This window comes from Tupaia chinensis, unplaced genomic scaffold (genome assembly GCF_000334495.1).
Source record: "Tupaia chinensis unplaced genomic scaffold, TupChi_1.0 Scaffold138601_1, whole genome shotgun sequence".
Classification (NCBI taxonomy): domain Eukaryota; kingdom Metazoa; phylum Chordata; class Mammalia; order Scandentia; family Tupaiidae; genus Tupaia; species Tupaia belangeri.
The window spans coordinates 70,580-88,739 of NW_006198494.1; the positions used below are offsets into that span (position 1 = coordinate 70,580).

The window sequence follows — 18,160 nt, forward strand, 5'->3', positions numbered from 1 at the left end:
GTTGTTCACTTCAGCTCTAGATATCTCTGTGTGGTTCCCTTCCTGGTACCCAGTCTCACATCTCAAGTAGCTGTTCATCTCTGGTTGTAGTGACCGCTAATTCCTGACTGCTCTGCTGGGTAAAATGTTCTTTGTCTCACTTATATGTGTTACTTGAAAACTGACCACTGTACTCTTGGTTTTTTCCCAAATATTTCAAAATTTGAGTTAACCCATGTCACTAAATGGTTCGTGTGCGTGTGTGTGTGTTTTGTTAGTAAACATCACTTTCATAGAACTTAGAAAATTGATCTTACTTACTTGACTTTTCTAGGTACCTTTACTTTCATAGCTTTTTTAACTACTAATTTCTTTTTTTTTTTTTTTTAAATCTAGGTGGTCTACTTTGAGTATACTAATCAGGAGACAAAATTTATAAAATTAGTAGTGTAAATGACAGAAGTCTTATACCTTTTGCTTAGGGAGGAAAGCCAGTTCTCAATTATGTTTTAGTAGTATGACTTAACGGTAATATACATACATGAAATATAAAAGCAGTTTCAAAATAACATACCCTATCTTAAATTACTTTATTCATCAAAGCATCTCCTAGTTCCATTAAGAGAATATATGAATTAATTTTCTTTTTATTTCTATTACTGACTTAAAATGACTAAAAATCAGTTGTCAAAGAGAAAGTACAGACAGTTAAATATGTAAGCAGTAATCCAGAAATATGACGAATAATTGAGAATTGGCCCTTCTCTATATTGTCTATTAGTTGATAATATTTAAATATTTATCATTACCAGTAATGAAGAAAGCCATGTTAACATTTTGCAGGAATAAATCAGTTCACAAGGAGCAGTTTAATACAAAACAAAAAGTAGCAAAGACGTCAGATTTTTAAAAGCAGACTTTTAAAATAACACTATTTCTTATTCTCTGTGTAAAGGACAGAAGTTTAACTGATACTCCGGAAACCTCAGAAGAAATACAAAAGGCCAACAGTGCTGTCTCAGTAAGTACAATTTGCAGGGTTTCTCCGTCAATCGTTTTTGTTACTCGTGTACATATTAAAATATAACTTAACTTTTTCAGAGCAAACGAGAAATACTACGTAGATTAAATGAAAATCTTAAAGCTCAAGAAAGTGAAAAAGAAAAGCAGCATCACACTGACGCTTGTGAGATAATTAATGAAGAAGCCAAAGAACATGACAAAGAAAAGTCAGTTTCATGTGATCGCAAGAAGTGGGAGGCGGGAGGTCAACTTGTAATTCCTCTGGATACGTTAACACTGGATACATCCTTCTCTGCAACTGCAAGTATGTATAGCATATAAATTTATAGAGTGGTCGCTGAAAGAAGCAACACTTAAAGGGATTGAAAAGGCTGGGAAATTCCTGTTTTCCTTCTGGGGAGTAGAAGTGCCTCCTTGCCCTAGTGAAATATGAAAAATGGAGAAAATATTCAGCCTTCAGCCTTAAGAATAGAAAAGATTCTTTCTTTCAGGCCAACCATTGGTGTGGCAGTTAAGGCAACTGGATCTCACATGGCCAACTGTGTGGTTCAAGTCCTGGACCAGGCAGCTTGAGAAACACTCTGGGTGGATTTGCTTGTGTGCTCAAAATCCCAAAAGGTGGGAGAAATGGAAGAGAAGGGATGGTAACATGACCATGTCCCATGGGCGGGGAGGGCAATGCTTTCTCATGCTCAATCTTTCTCTCTCTTTCTCTTTTGCTCTCTCTCTCTCTCTCTGGAAAGATTTAAAAGGGGGGGATATTTATTACAAAGTGTTTGTAGTGTAAGAGAGGAAACTAATGATGTATATGTAAGTTGTATTGCTTTAACCCTTTATCCTATATTAGACTAATCTGCTACTGGAATAATTCTTCATGATAACCAGAGTATTGAACTTTAATAAAATTTCAGAAAGGACCCTTAGGCAAATTTAGCAAGGGCATTGAGAAGATCTGATTTAATGATTCATTTATTTAGCAATAATTACTGAGGATCTACTATTTTCCTAATTGCCCTAGGCACTAGAATATAGCAATGAAGAAAACAGAAAGATATGTGCTCCTGTGGAGTTTAAAAGGGCAAATCTGAGCAGGAACAAGTCTAATTGTTTCTTAAATTTTTTTAAAACTTTATTTATGTATGTTTGTATGTATGTATATTTGACCAGAGAGGGACAGAGTGAGAGAGAGAGAAGGGGAGAGAGAGAGAGAGAGAGAGAGAGAGAAAGCAAGCCACCAGGTCTGGGACTTCAACTGTGGTGGGCCATGTGGGAGTCCAGCACTCTTAACCACCATGCCACCTGCTGGGCCCACAAGTCTAATTTTTAAATAACTTTTTTGATGGGCTGTTAAATCCAAAGACTTAATCACATTTATTTCAGTTATTTGAATTCTTTGTTAAGTACCTGTTATATGACAGACACTTCTGAGCAGGGAGATACAATAATGGTTAAGGAGTTAGAGTTTAGTGGAAAAGGAAGCAAGTAAAGAGGCAAGTGGGTTGACAGATAATATGTGAGGAATAATCTTGGGCTACTGTAAGAATTGCAGGAGGTTTTGAACCAGTCTGTGAAGGACTAAGAAACTGCGTCCTGGAATATGTAATATGCCCAGGGGAAAGAAGAGGTTAGCTAAACTAAAAACCAAGCAGGTGCGTTTAGGGAGAGAATGGCTAAAGGCACAAAGGTGAGAGAGCTTATGAAATTCTGGCAATTGGATATGACTGAGCATGAAGGGCTCAAGTTGAAAATTCAAAACAAAGAATGGCAGGCCAGAAGCCTTCGAAGGCAAAGCAGAGTCAGATCACACTGGGTACTGTACGTGGGTGCCAGCCAACAGTGTAGAGAGTGCACAGGGAGTCTTAAAAAGAGTCAACAAATGTTTTCTCTAACTGTCCAGATAGTAAATATTAGTTGTCAGGAAAGTCATGACACGTTTTTGCATAGAAAAACACGTCATGACTTTGCCAACAACCTAAAGTTTTAAGCCTTTCAGGCTATATAGTATTGGTTCCAACCTGAGTCTCAACTCTGACCATTGTAGCACAAAAGTAGCAATACATACAAGCATGACTGTGTTTCAAAAAATTTTTATTTATAGAACTGAAACTTGAATTTCATATAATTTTCTTTATATCTTCTATTTCTTTTCTCAGACTTTCTGTTTTTTCCATTGCTATGAAGAGCTCTCATAGTTGCTTCCTGGAGCATTTTTATTAATAGCTGTTTTAAAATCTATATCATGTAGTTCTGACATCTGAGATATATGAAATTATCTTCTAAGAGTTAAATTTTTTTCCTCTCTTCTTCTTATACCTTGCAATTTTTAATTGTGCCCTGGATATTTCAAATATTATCTTATGTGACTTTGGGTCTTGTTTGAATCTCATGGGAAATGATGATGTTTCTGCTATAACAGGAAGTCAGCACAGGGTCAGGCCATGTGTTCCTATCGTCTTTCTCTGGTTCTTGGTTCCAATATGATTTCATTTTTCAAAGCCTGTCAGTGCTATTCAGTTCTGCTAAGCATTTGCCCCACTCTGAGACCCGAGGAGTAATCTTATCATTCAATTTCCAGAATCTTTTGTACACTGAATAGGATCAGTGTATTGAGTATGTGATCACTTCTTGTAGTTTTCTTGTCTTCATTATTCCCTGATGTTTTCTGGTTTCCCAGAACTCCTCTCTGGTCATCCGGCCAGAAGTTAGACAAAAATAGCAAAGACAGACCAGCCCCTATTCTTTCTTTCTTTCTTTCTTTCTTTCTTTTTTTTTAAGATTTTTTTTTTTTTTTTTTGCCATAGGGCATGTGTGTTCACAGAAGAGAGACAGAGAGACAGTGAAAGAGAAAGTGAGACATCCTCTTAATACCTGAGTCTCTACCAAACAGAAAGGAAATGTTCTCGCTCCCAGTTTTGTCCCCTGTGGATTCCTGTTATCATCTATTTCTCCTACCACCATGGGATTGCATAACGGCTAGAAGGAGATAACAGAGTAAAGAAAGAAGAAAATACTGGACGATTTTCGCTGTCTGAACACTCAGATTTTCCTTCCTCGTCGCTCAGGCTAGAACAAGAGGGCTTCTCCTGGAGCTCTCTTTATTCGCATCCTGGAGCCTACTTCTGGCATTCTGCACGTCAAATCCTAACTGGAGCATATTAGATCATTCATCACTGGTTCTGTGTACAGTGCTTTGAGTTTTTGTCTTCTTCCCCAGTCTGGCCACTCCCACTTGCTCTAACAGCATACTCCTCCTGTGTTTTCCCCTCCTGTATTGAAGAGGTTGAATTTAATTATTTTCTTATGGGTTCTCAAGTTATTCTAGTTTTGTTTGTTAAAGAGACTCCCACTACCACATCGTATTGCTTTGGCACCTTCGTCAAATGTGAGATATGGATCTATTTCTGAGTTCTCAACTCCGTTTTAGCCTTCCTTTTAAAATTAGTTTCATATTGGTAATTATTCTGGCTGCACCATGCAAATTTGTGTGTACTTACTTTCATGGAATTGGTACATACAACCATATCAGCATGTGTAAGGTTAACATCAAAAGTCTCTATGACATCTATCCCATCATACATGATATTATCTCCTATGTATATTCTAGATACCTATATATATATATATCATGTATTATTATCAGATGTTCTAAAGATTCAACTTTATTAGATAATTTTCTATTTTTTCATTGCTAAATTTTATTCAAATGAATTATTTAAATTTGTTATTATAAAGGAAGTGTCAGTTGCCTACTTATGACATATAAGGTAAAATAAGACAAATTTTCTTACAAATATTTTCTTCACTTTTTAATCCATGTGCATATTTACCTTAAGATTTGTTTTCTATTCTTTTCTATTATATTTATGAAAAAATATTAATTTATTAATATTTACATTCTATAATACGACATATTGACATATTTTAAAATATAGTGCATATTATATAATCTTATGTATATAATATATAATAATATAATATTATGTGTAACATGTAGTAACATGAAGCAATATATAATAATATATATTCTAGGGTATATTTTTGGGTTATTTTGTTTGTTTTAGGTTTTGCCATAGTATACATGCACTTAAAGAGAGAGATGTAGAGAGAAAGTGAAAAATCACCCCACAATCACCAGGGGAGATAGCCACGCTATAATCCCTCCTCCTCCATTCTCCTCGTGGGATTTTGGGCACATGTGCACACATGCCAGTTGTGATTTTCAAGTGTCCAGGTCCAGGGCCTCAACCACAATTGGCCATGTAGAAATCTACTGCCTTTACCTACCACACCACCTGCTGGTCCTTAAGACTATAATAATTTTATAATATTGCATTCTAGAATACTAGGATTTTTTCAAATAAATTTTATAGAAATATAATATTAATTTGTCTATTTTTATAGTTCCTCAAACTAGAATTTAGTTCATAAATATTCTAAAAGGCAGTTGTAGATATTTATTATTTTATTGCTAGTCTCAGTTGCTCCAGTTTTTGCCATCATTCTTCACTCATTACCTAGAAATATTTTTGATAAAATATTTTTTCTCTTGAAGTACTTAGATAAAAGATCTCAAACTTACCTTGTAATGAAGTATTTTTATGTTCTGTCATTGAATATTATTTCTTTGTATCCCTTTATTACAGAGCATACAGTGGGAGAAGTTATTAAATTAGATCCTGGTGGATCTCCAAGAAAAGTTTGGGGGAAAAGCCCTACAGATTCTGTTCTGAAAATACTTGGAGAAGCTGAGCTACAGCTTCAGACAGAACTGCTGGAAAATACAACTGTTAGAAATGGTAAGCAAAAAGTAGTTTTCTAAACTAGAAATAATGCTACTAACAACTGGATTATGTTTTAAGATGTTTCTGTTTTAAGTATATTATTTGTACTAGATTAACTGCCATAATAATTTTCTAATTAGATGGAAGAGGGGGAAGCTGTCCCAAATGGTAGTCTTGAATTTTGATGTTGTATGACATAGATGGTCATATGCACCTTTAAATTAAAAGGAAGTATGTATAAGGGAGCCCAAAAAGTCAGAATGCTGTTTTAATTGAAAAATAATATAGAAACAGTGCATTGAGATGACTCCATTTAAATGTGGATTTCAGAATTCAGTTAACTAAAAGATACCTGTAGTGGGTATGGCAAACATGACTCTTGCATTGGAGATAGAAAATTGTCATGAGGCAAGAGAAAAATATTTGTGATCTCTAAGTTGTATATGTCTTGGTATTATTATATAAGGAACAGTATCCATGTATGAAACAGATGTTTTCAGATTAGTTTGCACAAATAATATGAATATGATTTTCTTCTTTTTAGAAATTGTGTCTAGGCATGAATGTGTGTTTGCCACATTTGCTTTGTCTCTTTCCCTTAAAACTTAGAATGAGGGGTCAGCAGGTGGCATTATGGTTAGAGTGCTGGACTCCCACATGGCTGACTGCAGTTTGAGTCCTGGGCCTGAGAGCTTGCTCTCTCACTTTCCCTTTCTCTTGCTCTGTCTCTGGTCAAATTAAAAAATAATAATAAATAAATAAATGTTCTTAAAAAAAAAAAAAAAGCTTAGATGGAACTCACATCTAAAGCTAATGGAAAAATAACCTAGAAGAGGAGCAGTGTAAAGAAAAATAGGTGAGAGAGACCGCTGGACCCACCAAAGCCTGTGTGCTGCTACATCCCCTGCGTCCAACACCTACGTCATGCCGTTGTTTCCCAAGAGAAAGGCTGAAGAAGATGCTAAAGGAGATGAAGCCAAGGTGAAGGACAAACCACAGAGAAGAACTGCAAGATTGTCTACTAAACCTGCTCCTCCAAAGCTAGAGCCCAAGCCTCAAAAGGCTCCTGCAAAGAAGGGAGAGAAGATACCCAAAGGAAAAAAGGAAAAAGTTGATTCTGACAAGGATGGGAATAACCCTGCAGAAAATGGAGGTGCCTAAACACACCAAGCACAGAAAGCTTAAGGTGCTGGAGGTGCCAAGTGAAGTGTGTGCATTTCTAGTAACTGTACTTCTGGTGACTGTACAATTTGAAATACTGTCTTTTATTGAGTTTTATAAAAATTCAGAATTTTGTTTTACCTTTTTTTTCTTGGAGAGGTTTTTGCTATAGGGCACATGCGCTCACCAGACAGAGAGAGACAGAGAGATAGAAGGCGAAAAGTCACCCCCTAGGGGGGATGCCCACACTGCAATCCCTTCTCCTCCATTCTCCTCTAGGGATCTTGGGCACGCACATACACACACGCCCGGCATGAGTTTGGGTTTGTTTTTTTTTTTTTTTTGGAGAGGTTTTTTCGCTATAGGGCACGTGCGCTCGCCAGACAGAGACATAGAGACAGAAAGCGAGAAATCACCCCCCGGGGGGATGGTCATGCCGCAATCCCTTCTCCTCCATTCTCTTCTTGGATCTTGGGCACGCATGCACACGCGCCCAGCGTGAAAAACATATTCCAGGACTCGAACCGCAGTCATTAGCCATGTGGGATCCAGCACCTTAACCTTCACGCCACCTGCTGGCGCCGGCATAAGTTTTCAGCCACAGGGTCCGGGACTCAAACTGCGGTCGACTACATGGGAGTCCAGCGACATAGTCATTATGCTAACTGCTGGTCCCTTTTACTTTTTTAAAGCTATGTTGTTAGCACACAGAACACTTCATTGTTTTTGGGGAGAGGGGCAGTTGTCACTAATGGAATGTCTCTGAAGCTAGACTGATTTGGGTATCATCTTTTCCTTCTAGTTTTGAGAAACTTCCTCTTGGCCCCTCAGAGGAGGGATTCCCTGAAATATGTAGCCACCTTGGCACAGATGCCTTGTGGTGTGGAAAACTTAACATTTGCTTTTATGTCCTCTCCTTCTCTGCCTTAAGCATAGACTTAACTCCCTTAAACCAGAGACCTGTTGGGACCTGACCACAAAACATTGGTTATACCAGTGTATCAGGCAATCTGGATTTTTCAATGATATTTAAGATGGCATCCTTCAAAAGAGCAACAGTTCCTTTTCTATATTGTTGGATCGTTAGGTTAATAATTCTGCCATATTCATTTCCCAAAAGTCAGGGTTGGCTCGTGAAAAGTTGTTAAACAAATGTGAAATGTCAACCCTCACTCTAAACTTCTCCTGTTCAGAGCATCAGATGAAGAATTCATTGGGTTTTATAGTGGCTTTCTAATTTTGGTAGTCCATTGAAGAAGGAGGTTGAAAGTTGTTGTACACATGTCCTGGCTGAAATACCACGATTGTTTATGAAAAGTATCTTTAATAAAGCTAGATACAGTTTGGCTTTGAAGAAACAAAGAAAGAAAGAAAAAGAACCTAGAAAATGAAGCTGTTAACGTGTTCTGTAATGGAATTAGCCAGATGCTTACAATTAGCTGGTAAGATGAATCTATGTACATGTTACTGAAGTGGCAAAAGTACATTGCCATTTCCTTATTAAGAATGAGTATCCCAGCCATTAAGCATTCTATTATTTTCTTTAATATTTGCTATGGTTTGAGTACCCCCCACCATTGAGACGTGGTGATAATACTTGGTGATGAGACTTGGTGATTAAGAGAGTGGAAAACTTAGACTGTGGTGTTGAAAGATTAGACCTTTGGGAAGAGGTTAGGATTATGCTCATTAGGGCAGGGGCATCCATGATGGAGTTCTCTGATGGGCTTCTAAGGAAAGGAGGGAGACCAGATAAGGGAAAGTGATGGGCATAGCCACCCTGCTCTTGCCTTCATGATGTGATACCTTGAGTCTCTGTGGGATGTGGCCACTGGACCTTGGACCTTCTACTATGAACTAAAGAAACCTCTGTTTTCTTACATTATTCAGAATCAGGTATTTTCTGTTACTAGCTTCAGAATAGACTAGAGCAATATTAAAGGGAAAATCTTTTGAATGAAGAAGTATATATAATAATTTGCTTGAAAAGAGACCAAAAGTAACAAAGTATATATATTTGTAATTTATTTGTTCACATTCTTGTATCAAGACTTTGTGTAATTATATGCCTGATATTAATCAAAAACAGAAATACTAGTAACTTAATGTTCTTCCATCTTAGTCTGAGCCTGTTTTCAAAATGCCCTAGGCTTTATTCATAACAAAGATGCATCAGATTTTAAAATATCCTTTAAAATAATGATAAATCTTCAGATTATTATTTTGTAGTCTGAAATTCCAATATTCATTTATGCCCATTAGAACTAACACTTTAAAAGCATCAGATTCTGGAGCCAGCAGGTGGTGTAGCGGTTAAGGTGCTAGACTCCCAAATGGCCAAGCACAGTTTCAGTCCTGGATCCAGTGGCTTGAAATCATGCCAGGTGTATATATGTGCATGCCCAAAAATCCCAACAGAAGAATGGAGAAGGAATTCCTTCTAACATAAGACGATTCTAACATAAGACCTACAGTATCAGGGAAAATACCTTATGAGCAATTTTTGCGTGTAATTTTACTTTTTTATAAGATGCTTATGAAGTTTTGGTATTGAACTATTTCTGGCTTTTTTAAACCAGTTGGAAAGAATTCCCTTATTTTTTTGTTTTCTGGAAAACTTTCTGAAAAATTTGTTTAATTTCATGTGGTCACTGAATATCATTCTGTGAATGATTTCGGTCTATTGACATTTTGAGACTGGTTTTATGGCCCAATATGTAGTCAGTGTCAAGCTGTGTAATCATAGAATTCCAACATTCTGTATTTTCACTTTTGTCACAATCTTCCACCCTAAACCTCTCAACTGAGATTATAGGCTCTTTTTTTGAAAGTAAGTGTCACTGTGGTGCCCAGGCTTGTTCAAGCTCGCTATCCTCCTGCCTCAGCCTCTACAAATTTTTGGGATTACAGGTTTGTACCACGGTGTCCTGCCCTTTGGAAATCAAACCCAAGACTCCCATGTGATCTCAGTCTGCAGAGCACAGCATCTTAGCAGTACTCACCACTGTGGCTAGCCTTGCCAATGGTTATTTTTGTTTGTTTGTTCTATCAACTAATGAGCAAAGAGATTCAACATCTCCAAACATATGCAATGATAGAAATTGATTTTTAGTCTACATGTGATTTGCATTTTTTTTTTCGTCTCATCTGTTTTTTGTTTCTATTGGGTCTTCATAAAAGGCGTTTTTCTGTATAAAAATGCATCATGACTTTTCCGATGACCCAATCTATTTATTTATTGTTTGTTTGTTTGTTTGTTTGTTTGCTATACACTCAATACAGTCACTAGAGAGAGACAGAGAGCAAGAAAGAGAGGTAAAGTAAAAAACAACCCTCTAGGGTAATGACCATGCCACAATCTTTTCTCTTCCATTCTCCTTTCAGGATTCTGGGTATGCACATGCACCCAGCATGTTCTTTAAGCCTGGAGGTCCAGGACTCAACCACATAGTTGTTATGTGTGATCTAGTCACTTTAACCACCATACCTAGCTCATCTATATTCTTTTATTTCTTTCTATTTCTTTTTAATTAAGCAAGAATTTTTTCTCTTCTATTATTTTTTAAGAGTTTTTTATTATTAGGTGTGTACATTTGCAAGAAAGACAGTGAGAAAGACACAGAAAGTGAGAAATCGTCCCCCAGGGTGGATGGCCATGCCACAATCCCTTCTCCTCCAGTCTCCTGTCAGGATCTTAGACATGCAGGCACACACACCCAGCATGAGTTTTAAGCTGCCAGGTCTGGGACTCGAACTGTGGTCAAATATGTAGGAGTCAGTGACATAACCATTACACCATCTGCTAGTCCCACTTTTTAATCATACATCTTTTAGTCATCTTTTTGTCATGGTCCTAGTGATTACAATTTGGATCCTTGCTTAGATCTACATGCTAACTTATAGCTACCTTAATTTTGTATTTATACTATCTCTTAAATTATATGAAGTTTTTAAAATAATGTTACTCCCTCTAGCCCTTTGTACTATTACTACTACTATATATATTTTGCTGTTACATCTTATAGAGTTCATAAGACATTATTATTGTTAATACAGCAAAGGATCAAAATTCATTAACCCTTTTCTGCATTTTGTCCTTTTCAGTGGTCTTTATACCTTCCTAAAGTTGTTTCTGTTGGGTCTTCAGAGAAGTCATGACACATATTTCCATTTGATGTCCTTTTCTTTTACTACAAAAAACTTTCTTATTTCCTGTAGTATAAATCTGCTCTTTATACATTTTCTCAACTTTTGTACAAAAAATATCTTTTAATTTCACTTCTAGTATTAAGGAATATTTTCATTATATATAAAATTCTAGATAGGTAGGTTTCATTTCATTTTATGTTTTGCTTTATTTCATTTTGGTTTTTGCACTTTCATTACATTTCCTTTTGGCATCCATATTTATGTTAGTTACATGTCTTATTTTTGCTCCTTTGAAAGTAATGTGTGTTTTTCCTGAAGCACTTTAATATTTTTTTCTTGATGTTCAAAAGTTTTACCATGATATGCCTAAATGTGTTTTTTGTTGTCATTGTTATTTTTGTTCGTTTGTTTTTTGTCTTTTACCTGCTCTAAGTTTTCTTAGCTTCTTAAATCAGAGATTAATATATTTTTATGTGTTTAGGAAACTTATATCCATTAGACTACTTCCACCTATAATTTCTATCTTCTTTTTGGACTTTAATATACATATATTTTAGATCTCTTGTGTCTGTCGTGTACTTTTTTATGCTTTATTTTGCCTTTTTTTCAGTTTTTTTGTTTCAAAATGAGTAGTTATATTGCTCTCTGTGTCATTTCACTAATCCTGTTTTCAGCTATGTCTAGCTTCTGCTAAATGAACATAGTAAATTTGTAATACAGGATATTAAGGGGTTTTATTTGTTTTTGCTATAGGGCATGTGCTCTCACCAGAGAGAGAGAAAGAGAGAGAGAGAGAAAGAGAGAGAGAGAAAGTGAGAAAGCACCCTCCAAGGGAGATGACCATGCCACAGTCCCTTCTCCATTCTCCTCTCCAGTTTGGGCACACTCACACATGTACCTGATGTGTTTTTCAAGCTTCCAGGTCTGAGACTCGAACTGTGCAGTTGGCCATGTGGGATCCAGCACTTTAACCACCACCCTACCTCCTGTTCCATGTTTTTCAATTTTAGTACAATTATGTATCATTTAACAATGTCATTAGGTAACTTCATCACATCATACTTACACAAACCTAGATAGTATAGCCTACTACACACCTAAGTTGTGTGGAATGCCCTTTTACTCCATCATTGTGTATGCAGTCTGTCATTGACCAAAAAGTAGGCCTGTGGCACATGACTGTATGTCTCTTAATTTTTTTATAGATTCCAATCCTCTAAAAATTTACATGGATTTACCTGTTTGTCCACTCTCTTCCTCCTTTTTCTTGAACTTAAAGTCTCTGCCTGATAAATTTTAGATCTGGGTTATCTTTTCTTTTTTTTAGTTTTTTTTTTTTGTTATTTTGTTTCTTTTTTATAAAGCATCTTTTATAACAAAACTCAATAAACTTTTTAAATTTTTTTTTTGGTATGGTGAAGCAAGGCTTTAATGGTATGCCCAGAATGGTTACAACAAGCAATGTGTTCCCTAGTGTACAAGTTCCTCCCTTAGTTCCTCTCATTGACTGTATACCCCATAGGGGGTATACAGTCTTCTGAGACATCACCTAGGTTTTATTATTCCCTTATTAAGTATTTATTGTCACCATCCCTCTCTTCTCTGACAGAAAGGCATAGGTTCAGGACAAGCCCATGAAAAAGGCCCTCCAAATGTCCTGAGGAAGAAGAACTAGGATGTAGAAAGGAGCAAAGGGCTGGTGACCAGCCATCATCTTGTTTTTGAGGATGACCTGTTGTTTTTTGGGTTTCGTTTATTTAGAAACTTTCTGGGAATGTGTCCTTCAGAGGTTGTCACATCTGCAAGCTGCTTAAGCAACTTGTTAAGGTATTCTTGCAAATGAATCACTTAAGCTTTTTTTTTTATAAATTCCCTCTACTTTTTTTCCTAAGAGTTACTGGTTTCATTTTTATTGATGTTTTGGGATTTTTTGGTTCTTTTTAAATTGTTTTAGTATCTGTTGACTTTTCTCATTGTAGTCTGAGTTAGCTTCCATCAACATGAGGTTATTTGGGGCTTAGGTCATGGGCATTGGTTCATTAATTATGGCTTCTATGAGCCTGTGTGTCAGGCCTCTGGTGCAGAAATAATGAAGTACCCTACTGCTATTAAAACTCAAGCTACAGTTATAAAGTAAGTTAGGACCGAGGCTACCATCCTCTTCCATTTTCCAAACCATTCTTCTAACCAGTCAGTAAATGGTTCATTAATGCCTGTATTTTCAGCCAATTCATTTGCCAGTATTATAAGCCCTTGTAATGCTTTATAATGGTTCCATCAGGACAGTATTACTTGGAACAAAGGTGTACAGCATTTTTCTCCTTGCATAATATAAACTCTCCCTTTCTCTGTCAGAGTCATGTCCAGTGTGGTGCAGTTTTTCCAGACCATTCAGCTCGTGGCATCCAATTGACTTAGAGGGAATCCCTAGTATGGTTAATGAACTTCTGTTGATTATAATAAATTAATCCAGCCTACATTTTTGTTAATAATAGACCACCAGAAGAGTGTTCACTTGAATCTTGCAGCTATTTGATTTTTGACCTTGGATTAGCTGATAACTCTCCTCAGGAGAACTATTGAATCTCTGTATATTTTAGAGTCAAATGATTCTTTTAGCACCCTTCACTTTCGATTGTGGACATTATTACATTTTATTGTTGTTTAAAAAGATTTTTGCTGTAGGGCACGTGAGCTCACCAGAGAGAGACAGAAAGCAAGAAATCACTCCTTGGGGGGGATGGCCACCCTGCAATCCCTTCTCCATTCCCCTCTCAGAATTTTGGGCATGTGTGCACACGTGCCCAGTGTGAGCTTTAAATCACAAGGTCCAGGACTCAAACCGTGGTCAACTACATGGGAGTTCAGCAATGTAGCCATTACACCATCTGCTGGTCCCAACATTATTACTTTTAACTTAGGGATCAAACACCAAAGTAAATGGAATTGCCTCATGGACTAATGCACAAGTTCCATTCAGACATATAATGCTACCTGAGGCTCCTGATCTAGAGTGGTTATGTCATTCTGAGACCAAATTGCCCACATTTCTTTCTATCCTTTGCTGGGGTTCCCTTAGATAAATATATATTTACCTTTTAAGGGCCTTCATTTTGGGATTACCCATCCCAACTGTCCATCCCTTTCATTGGGTGGTCCACCATATATCATCCCAACTTAGACAGGGACTGGCCTCTCTGTAGCCACTAACTAGTTCTGGACAGAGGTATTTATCTGCCTGTGACAGCTGCCTCTAATTTTCTAAATTACCACAGGAGAGGACCTGACACACATCGAATTGGATGGTTGTGAGTGTTGAGGTCTTTGTGGTATTTATCACTAATTGGACAGGGTATTCAAATGTCCCCTGGTAGGATCCTCAGCTACCTCTTGACCTGTTCACAATCATCCATGTTAGAGCCCAAATTTGGATCTATCCCATTTTTCCTATGGGACTTTCCTTGAAATTACCCTTTGAGATTCTCCCAGGGACCCCACATTTCTCACTGATCTTTAGCTTTTGTTTGCCAGGTCACTAGTTCTTTGACCCTGGTACAGTGAGCCCACCCGTTTTCAGTGTTTGTACAGCAGTCTTGGTAGTGAGGAGCACCTGGTAGGGGGACCTTTTCAACTCAGTGGAAGTTTTTCCTTCCATGTCTTGATTAGCGCCAGGTCACCAGGATGGAATGATGAATGGTGAATTTAGCATATTGTGGCAACACATTAATGACAGGATGATAAAACAAGCAGTCTGGCCTTGTACACCAAGTACTAAATCTACAGCATTTTGGATGAAAGAAGGAACATTCCATTTTGTTACAAACCAGGAAGTAATGGCACAGCCTACTAGTGAGTAGTGTATATTGTAACTGGTTTTAGAGGCAGTACTGGAATTCTACTCACAGAAGTGAAGAGACAGTCTGGTTTAGTATACTTTGCATCATATTTATAATTTAAGTGAACAAACAAAATTTTTCAGCATATTTTCAATTGGGGAAGTCTTTGCAAGTTCAAACGGCATGACGGTAAGCCCATTTTTACAGGCAGGCCATTACTTGCAGTACTCAGAGAGTCTCTTGATTTCTGTGCCCCACTTCATTTATCATCTCACCATTGGAAAAACTACCATTTGGATCACTCAGCTGCCTACACATCGACTGTAACTGCTATGGGTGGAGGAGACCATTGAGCCCCTTGTTTGAGGCTACCATTTAATTTATAAGTTTCATTCCATCAAAGCATTTGTCTACCTTTTGATCTGACATATCCTTAGAGGCTGAGGACACAATCCAGTGTTACTCTAAACTTGGGACTTGCAGTTTATGTGGTTGTACATGATCTCATGCCTGCATAAGGTGTCCTGAAAGACACACCAAAGGGTATCTGCCATTTTTACCCCCAACTCTTGGTGGGGGGCCACTACTATTTCCTCAGGTGGCTTTGTCTTCTTCAGAATAAACAATATGTGTGTAGGCTGATCTGCACAGTTGCCACCATTACTGGGTCAATTTGTAGTTGGGATAGTTGCTGCTGTTATTTCTTAATTTTTTTTTCTATATTGTCTCTTTCTGCTGCTTCTTTGCTGGTGGTACTTATTCGGGGGGTCCTGCTTTGCTCCCAGACCTCTCTGGTACTAATTCTTGAGAAGTTCAAGTTCTGAGAACATCTGGAAGTTTGTTTTAAAGTTTTTGCTATAGGGCACATGCACTTACCAGAGAGAGAGTATCAGTGAGAAGGAAAGTGAGTACTCCCCTTGGGGATGACCATGCCACAATCCTTTGCCCTCCATCCTCCTCTTAGGATTTTGGGCATGCACGCACATATACCTGGCATGATTTTCAAGTCGCCAAGTCCACTAGGTTCAGAATTTGAGCTACAGCCAGCCATTTGGGAGTCTAGTGCTTTAACCACTGAGCCACCTGCTAGCTATAGTTGGTCATTCAGTTGTTTTTGTCACAGATTCTAGAACTTTAGATACAGCTTTTGAAATCATATTATTGTTAACTTGTTTAAGAGGTGGGAGAGAAGGGCTTCTTTCAGACTTTGCTGGCACTGACATACCTCTGGAGATACTTCTGTCCAGGACTCAGAGTCATCATCTAACTCCTCTTCTCCATCACAATTGATTGTTGTTTTTGTTTTTGTTTGTTTGTTTGTTTGTTTTTCCTTCACTTTTACAGTTGAACTTAGTACAGGCAACTTTCTCTTTCAAAAGTTTTTGCCCTCATTACTGATTTTTTTTTTTTTTTAACTGAGTCACTTCTGGAAAAGAGACTATAAGCCTCCTCTAAGCCGTTAAGCACTTTGGGTTCACACAAATGTCCCGTTTCATATGCCCAGCTGTTCTGTATATCAGGTTGCTTAGCAGCACGAATACTGTTTTGCTGCTGTTGAAATTGCAGCCTGTTTAAATGAGTGCCGCTATCTGTATTTTACCTTGCAGGTAGTCAATAGATTTCCATAGAAGGGTGAGAAGAACTGTATCTGTAACTGTAGATATTTTTCTGGGATAAGGGATTCTCCTCCATAAAATTAAGGTCTTCATCAGTGAGATCGTCTGGTTATGTCTGGGTAGCAGTCACATCTTCAGAGCAATGCTGTATCCCTCACTCACTAGAGGGAGGGAGGGAGATAGAGAGAAAGTGAGAAAATGTCCCTCCATGGGGAATGACCTCACCATAATTCCTTCTCCTCCATTTCTCACTCCATTTGAAATTTTGTATATGCAGGCACACACTACCAGGCATGCTTTATAAGCCACCAGATCTAGGACCCAAATCACACTGTCAGCCATGTAACTACCACATTACCAACTGGCCCTAAAGAGGCGTCTTGCTTGACATTAGTCCAGTTGTAGCTCCATCATCACAAATCTGACATTAGTGATTTTCTGTTCCCATGAACATGTAGAAACTGGAAGCTCTTTTTTCAGATCTCCAATAAAAAGAGCAAGGGAAGACGCTGTAGTTTTGTATGCTCTCTCATTTCCCCAAATGAATATACTCTGGTTTGAAGGCACATTACTATCAAAGGTGTTGGTATCAGAAGACTTTATACTAGAGGGTTCATTTGTAGCAGAGCAAAGTTGATCTAAAACACTGTGAAACCATATAGTAAATCAAATCGTAGTGTTCCCTAGAAACAGGGACAGGTCCTCTATCATTTGGTTCTGACTTTTCTTGGTGACCACCATTACCATGATGTAATCAGGAAGTTCTTTATCAACACAAGTTCCTGGACTGGCTCTGCGGCCTGGTGGTTAAGGCAGTCAGATCCCAAATGGCTGACCACACGATTGAAGTCCCGGACCTGGTGCTTGAGAACCATGCCAGGTGTGTATGTATTGGAGTGACAAAAGAAAAGGGAATACTGAGGAGGTTGAAATTCAATGAACTGAGAAACCTAGACAGTGGGAGGATTACTGACAAAAATGTTGAAATCATGTAATTAGTTTTGACAGGATTGCTGTTGGGACAATTGTGAACTAGAAAATCTTCAAATGAATGAATGGGAGTATCTGAGAGTAGATAACTGCAATTTGTTGTTCTGAGTGAAATCCATTCTCTCCCAGCTCTAATTAAAGGTATGAAGAGTTTTATAGCAATTAGAAATAATTGTGACAAAAGCCTTTAAAAAAAAAACAGGACTAACTAGCAGTTATTCAATACAAACAAAACAAAAGCAATTGGTTCATTTTAAAGATACTATTGTGATATCCTTTTTTTTTTTTCTTTTGGGAGAGGTTTTTGCTATAGTGCGTGTGTGCTCAACAGACAGAGAGACAGAAAGCGAGAAATCATCCCCCGGGGGAATGGCCACTCCACAATCCCTTCTCCTCCATTCTCCTCTCGGGATCTTGGGCATGCACGCACAAGAGCCTAGCATGAGTTTAAGCCACCAGGTCTGGGACTCAAACCATGGTTGACTACATGGGAGTCCAGCAACATAGCCATTATGCCATCTGCTGGTCCCACACATGTATTAATTTCACCAGTAGGAGAAAGAAAGTAAACCATATTAACCACCTGGAAATGGTGTACATTATGTACAGTTGGACAGTTATAGGA

The 18,160-nt window shown here is 37.7% G+C and overlaps 1 protein-coding gene and 1 pseudogene across 1 annotated transcript in view; one reads left to right on the forward strand and one right to left on the reverse strand.

The window, feature by feature from the left end:
• The window catches only part of NEK1 (NIMA related kinase 1), a gene marked incomplete at its 5' end in the record, with an annotated part of 134,120 nt that overhangs the window by 62,208 nt on the left and 53,752 nt on the right, over positions 1–18,160 (forward strand). The window contains 3 exon segments of the mRNA XM_006161452.2: positions 935–1,000; positions 1,081–1,306; positions 5,646–5,798. Coding sequence (XP_006161514.2) covers positions 935–1,000; positions 1,081–1,306; positions 5,646–5,798 — 445 coding nt within the window.
• Positions 14,756–17,313, reverse strand: LOC114004556 (zinc finger CCCH domain-containing protein 14-like; annotated as a pseudogene).